General features: G+C 33.4%; 1 protein-coding gene across 1 annotated transcript in view; it reads left to right on the top strand.

The window, feature by feature from the left end:
- Memo1 (mediator of cell motility 1) overlaps window positions 1-5,653 on the top strand; it is a gene marked incomplete in the record, with an annotated part of 91,636 nt that overhangs the window by 73,653 nt on the left and 12,330 nt on the right. The window contains 1 exon segment of the mRNA XM_055618079.1: window positions 4,499-4,575. Coding sequence (XP_055474054.1) covers window positions 4,499-4,575 — 77 coding nt within the window.

Raw genomic sequence — 5,653 nt, 5'->3', positions numbered from 1 at the left:
ATATATATATATATATATATATATATATATATATATATATATATATACACACATACATACACACACACACACACACATATATATATATATAACTGTCATATATACTTTTTTTTAGTGTAGGGACATTCTTACTTTATAAGTGCTTAAGTTTCAAATATAATGTTAGTTAATTCCTAAAATGTATTTTATCCTAGCCTATACATTTATCTTCTCAAGTCTTTGTATATCTTGATATCACGGGTTTAGTTTTTTGACCTTCTGCAGTGTTAGGATAAGGCTAATCCCCTCACATTGTAACAGACTTCAGGATGAATGATGACAGCATCTAGTTAGAAAGGATGGCATTATTTGGTAGGACATAGATAATATTTCCTTTCTGAAATAGTTTTTTTTTTTTTTTTTTCCTGTGACTTTAGTTAGAGGTGTTCTAAGTTTAGACCCTCCTTGTTGAATGGTGTACTAATCTCCCTAATGATTTTTTTTAAGGGTTCAAACATTTGAAAAATGGTTCACCATTAGGAAAGTGATAAGTAAATGTACCCAGAACAGTTTTTTGGTCATATATCTGAAAGGCTTTCCTATTAACTGTTATTTTTGGGGTTTTGTAGATTGACATTATTAGGTCATTGCTTATTTCAGCAGTTTAGTGTATAACTTAATGTTGAGGTATTTTTTTTTCTTTTTTGTTTTGAGATACTTAAAACGTAGTGTTGGTTCTTGTACCATTCATTGTTGTTTGTCCTCATTAGTTGATTGTTGTGTGTTAAACAGACATCCTTGGAGCTTACTCTCCACACTCTGTGAATCCACTCATTAATCACCAGTCACCTTTGGAGATGGGAAAATTACTTACCTGTATTTCTTTTTCTCAGAAAGCGTGCTCTGGAATGGATTCACAAATGAGCTACCCTCCTTCCCTCAAAGAGTAAGGTTTCTGCTTTACAGGATTTTTTTCCTTTGGTTATTTTTCCTCTCATCTTTTGAATTTGAAAAGAACTGAGGGAAGGCACCTGAAGAAACCACTGACATACTCACTAGGGAGTTCCAGAGCTTGTCCTGCCCCTAGGGCGGTGTCCATGGCTCTTAAAGCTAGAAAGCTCATACTTGAAGTTGAAACAGGGGCTCAAAGAATCCATTTTCCCAGTGTACCTTCTGAAAGGATAAGTTTCAGGTAAGTAATTTTTTCTACTATGTGATATGCCTTATTCATACTTAGAAAAGGGTACACAATTCCTGTCTCCTAGTTGTGGAGACACTGTATTTGTTCGTGGTCAGCTTCATAACTGTCCTGAAAACCAGAAATACAAAAACTTAGAGAATAAAATATATTTTTCTCATGAGATACATGATCTATTTTAAATGAAAAATTCAAAACTAAAGGTGCTTTTTGATCAATGTATTATGCTAGTACTCTTCATTTCCTTATTAATGAATGCAATCTTGAGAAATTTACCTTTAAATAAGAAATAAGAAAGTATCTTGAGCCAGTTTCCAAGCAGCGCTTGACTTGCTTATGTGTGTTTATGCACATGGATATGTATGCTTGTGTGCATGCATTCTTCATCCATCCAGGCCAAAGTAAGACGAAGGCAACTATTTACTTCAGATTAGATGCTCTCTTTCTCTCTCTCGACTAGAATGGGTCTCAAATATTTTGAAAATACTTGTACAATTTTAAAGATTATTAAGAGAACAATATGAGCTGTTATGAATAGAATAATCAGTAGCTGCTTATAATGAAAATTTAGCTTTTTTATTGATAAGAGCTAGAGCTATTCAACCATTTATATTTAATTTTTACTAAATATGAATTGGACACAAAAAATAACAAGTAGCAAATATTAAATGTTTGCTCCAATTGATTTCCTATATATACTCTCATTTGCATTAAATTACACAATGATTTCAGTATTTAAAGTATTTCAAACATCTGTGCCTTTCTTCAGAAATGCCTTAGACGTGAAAGTTAGCTGGAAGGCCATCTGTGTGATAGGACATCGCGCAAACATTCCCTATATACCTTTCTTGCTTTCCTGGCAGGGTTGTTACTTGAAAACAGCTCTTCACTTAGAAGTGAACAGAGAGGACTTTTGAGTAGCAAATGACTGTCATAAAGTATCCAGGAATAGCAGTCTTTGTGTAAGACTGCTATAATGTTTACATATAGTAGCTAAAAGGAACAGTTGTTTCCAGAAGCAGGGAAAAGAGAATACAGTTGTATAAACTTGAAATAGTCCAGGTTCTAAGGAGTCAAGGTAGAGTGCTTTGATTTCTTCTAGCATATTATTTTTAGAGCAGTGGCAAGGAAGCAAAATTTCCTGGTCTAAGGTGTTCATAATTGTCTTACAAAAGGTAGACAGCTTTATCAGAAGAACTTTAAAATAGACAAGAATAACTGCAATGCTAATGAACTGAGTCCATAGACTAGGCCAGCAGAGTCACAGATTTGGTTTTATGCAGTCTTCTTACAACTACCCAGCAAGTGGGGAAAACGGAGTCAATTTTACAGCTCTCATGGTCAGATAGTCCTTATTTTTGCGTGTAACACACATCCTCAAGTTCAGTAGTCCTTATTGCTGTGTATAATACACATACTCTGAAGAAAGCAAAGCTATACCTACCTTTCAAAAATTTGAAAGAAAAATTTGATTTCTTTCAAATCAAGAAATTTGAAAGAAATGTTTCGTATAAAGGTGTTGAGAGATATCAAGATACCATTATGAGTGGATGTACTTATCACCAAGACTGAAAGCTGAATTTGATCCTTGGGTTCCATAAGGTAGATGGGGAGAACTGACATTTTAGGTTGTCCTCTGACCTCCTTTTACACACTGTGGAATGTGTGTGCACTTACATGTGTACATACACACACACAAAACAAAACAAAACAAAAAAAAAAACAAAATATAGAGGCATTGAGTAATAGGTGATCACTGATCTCTTCAAGAATTCTTCCAGTTCAGAAACTATTGTGTATCTCATACCATGGTAGCATGTAGTCATCTTTGTTGTTAATTTAGAGAGCGCATTCTCACAGCTTATTTAATTCTAGGATATCAATTATAAGAGAACTTTAGTAATAGCTTCATGGGAAGTTAATAGTTACTATATTGGGTGGTACAGGAGGTAATGCAAACAGTTAAAATATTAAAAATAAGTAATATGGAATATTTTAGGAAAGTAAACAAAATGATTAGCACCAACATGATGAAATATTGAGTTCTGTGTATGTTTTTTAAAAGATAACAAAGAGAGTTTTATAATTTTTGTCCTGACTGTTATATGTACAATAGTGTTTTCAGTCAGATGAACAGGAAACTTAAAAATATGATAGTAATCCAACCAAATCTGTTTTCTCAGTTGTTAGGCTAGTAGTTAGACCTACTAATAGAGCTCTAGACATGAGACTAAATAACATTAGAGATGCATTTTGGCAAAGCTTTAAAAGTTAGGAAAATAGGGGCTGGAGAAATGGCTCAGAGGTTAAGAGCACTGGCTAGTCTTCCAGAGGATCCAGCTTTGATTCCCAGCACCCAGTTGGTGGCTCACACCAACTCCAGTGCCAGGTGATCCACCACCGTATTTTGGCCTGTATAGGTACCAGGCAGGCATGTGGTAACAAACATACAGGCAGGCAAAACACCCAAAATACACAAAAATAATTAACATTAAAAAAGGAAACATAAAAGTAAAGAATAAATACATTTCTGAGAGCTGTATTAAGGGTATCCGAAATACATTATAGTTAAATAATCTGTAATTAGTTATGGATATTAACATTTGGATTTCTTCACTACATTAGGAAGCAACTTATTTTCTGAATCTTTGTTTTCTGTTTACTTTTTGAAAGTTTCTTTTTAACCTCTGCTGTGTAAAGAACAGCTGAACATTGACTATTTTGTGCTTGTACTCTCAGCTGGGGTTTCATGTCAGTGTAGGCCTGTTGATTCATTCTTTTGTAAGTTCTGTTCACATTGCATAATGCACATGTATCAATCCTTTTCCTTAAAGCAGGGATAGCCATAAAAATCACACAAGCCACAGTATCACTGACTCACACATTTACTTCTGTCAGGGAGATCAACAGTGATTAATTTCCATTGTTTTGTTTCACTGAGACAGTTTCCTTAAATCACGTTTTCTTTAGTCATATTCTTTGAGTTTACCACCAATTATAGGCTGATAGAATGTATAACAATGCTTCTTCTAACTTTAAGCTCTTTTGTTTCCTTATTCTTGTATTGCTGGTGATTTTAAAGTTTCTGCAGTATGAAATAGTTTTTTTAACATCTTAAAATTCTGGTGATGTTTCATTTCTTTATTACCTTCCCAAATACACCTCTTATCTTTATGTTGAGGACTCTTGGGAATTGATTCTTGCAGAGGCTTAAGCTGTGCTTTGCCTTTTGTGAGGACTAAAGTTAATTGGTAAGCGCTTGCTTTCTTTTTAGCTTCTAATTTTTCCCTATTTTATTTTGTACATGATATTTGTTTCAAGGTCAAAGGTTCCGTTACAGTTACTATGATGAATCCCAGGGGGAGATTTATAGATCCATTGAACATCTAGATAAAATGGTAAGTCTTTCAGGTGTGGGGTTTTAATGCTGTAAATCCTTTTCTTTAATTCCTGATTAGTGATTCTAGACTTAATATGTTAAAATATGCAATGGGCTAACAGTTCTTTTCTTATCTTGAATTTAGAGTTCAAAGTGCAGTGTGTCCACAAATGAAACAGTCCTCTAAGATGGTTAGTTAGGTACGGATTTTAAGGATATTTTTGGAGAGATATTTGGTTTAGCGGCTACAGCATATTACTGCCGTGACTCTGTTAAGCTGCAGGAGGAGGAGATGATGGGGTACACTGGTTCTATCTAATTCCTACCTAATTTAAAGTAGCTTAGTGTGAGTCTTTCTGAGCTATGTTACTGTTCTTTGACATTTATTAAGTAACTTAGTGTTTAAATTTTAGATTTGATTTCTTAATAGGGCAAAGTATTATTTTTGAGTAATGCTGACGTGATTTTATGAACTACTTAATAAAGTATATATAACCTAAAACTGAAAACATTTGATTGAATCTCCAGTTTTTAAATGATCATCTTTTTTCTTCTGGAAGTGATGACATTATAGCCCTTTAACTTTCTTTTTTTTCTTTGCTGTGTATTAAACTGAGGGTCCTGCACATTCAGGGCAATGCTCTTTCACTGAGTTTGGTGGCATAAGTTTATGACGATGGGTTTTAGTAATTTAGCAAACTTAAATTTTGTCTGCTGTACTACAAGAATTTTTACAACTACATCATTTTAATGTTTTTAAATTTTCAGAAATAGTTAGGAATTACGCTTTTTCAAAACGTCTTAAAATGAGCGTAACCTTAGGGACCGTAATAATATGAATTTTGAGTTTTGCTATATTTCTGTAAAACTCCCTGTGTTATTGTTATATTGAATTGTATTTTCATTTTTTATCATATTCACTTTGAACTTGAAATGTATTTTTAGCCTGTGTCTACTAAGGTAATTAGAGAAAGTACCTTAAGAAAACTGGATTACCTTTTATAAGTACAAGTGATTTGTCCTTTGTTCTTTTTGTCGATATTTGGATGTCTATCTATCTATCTATCTATCTATCTATCTATCTATCTATCTATCTA

This window comes from Psammomys obesus, unplaced genomic scaffold (assembly GCF_907164565.1).
Source record: "Psammomys obesus unplaced genomic scaffold, mPsaObe1.curated_primary_1811, whole genome shotgun sequence".
In the NCBI taxonomy this organism is placed as follows: Eukaryota; Metazoa; Chordata; class Mammalia; order Rodentia; family Muridae; genus Psammomys; species Psammomys obesus.
Note: the sequence above shows the minus strand (reverse complement) of the source record. Positions and strands in the feature narration are given on the sequence as shown.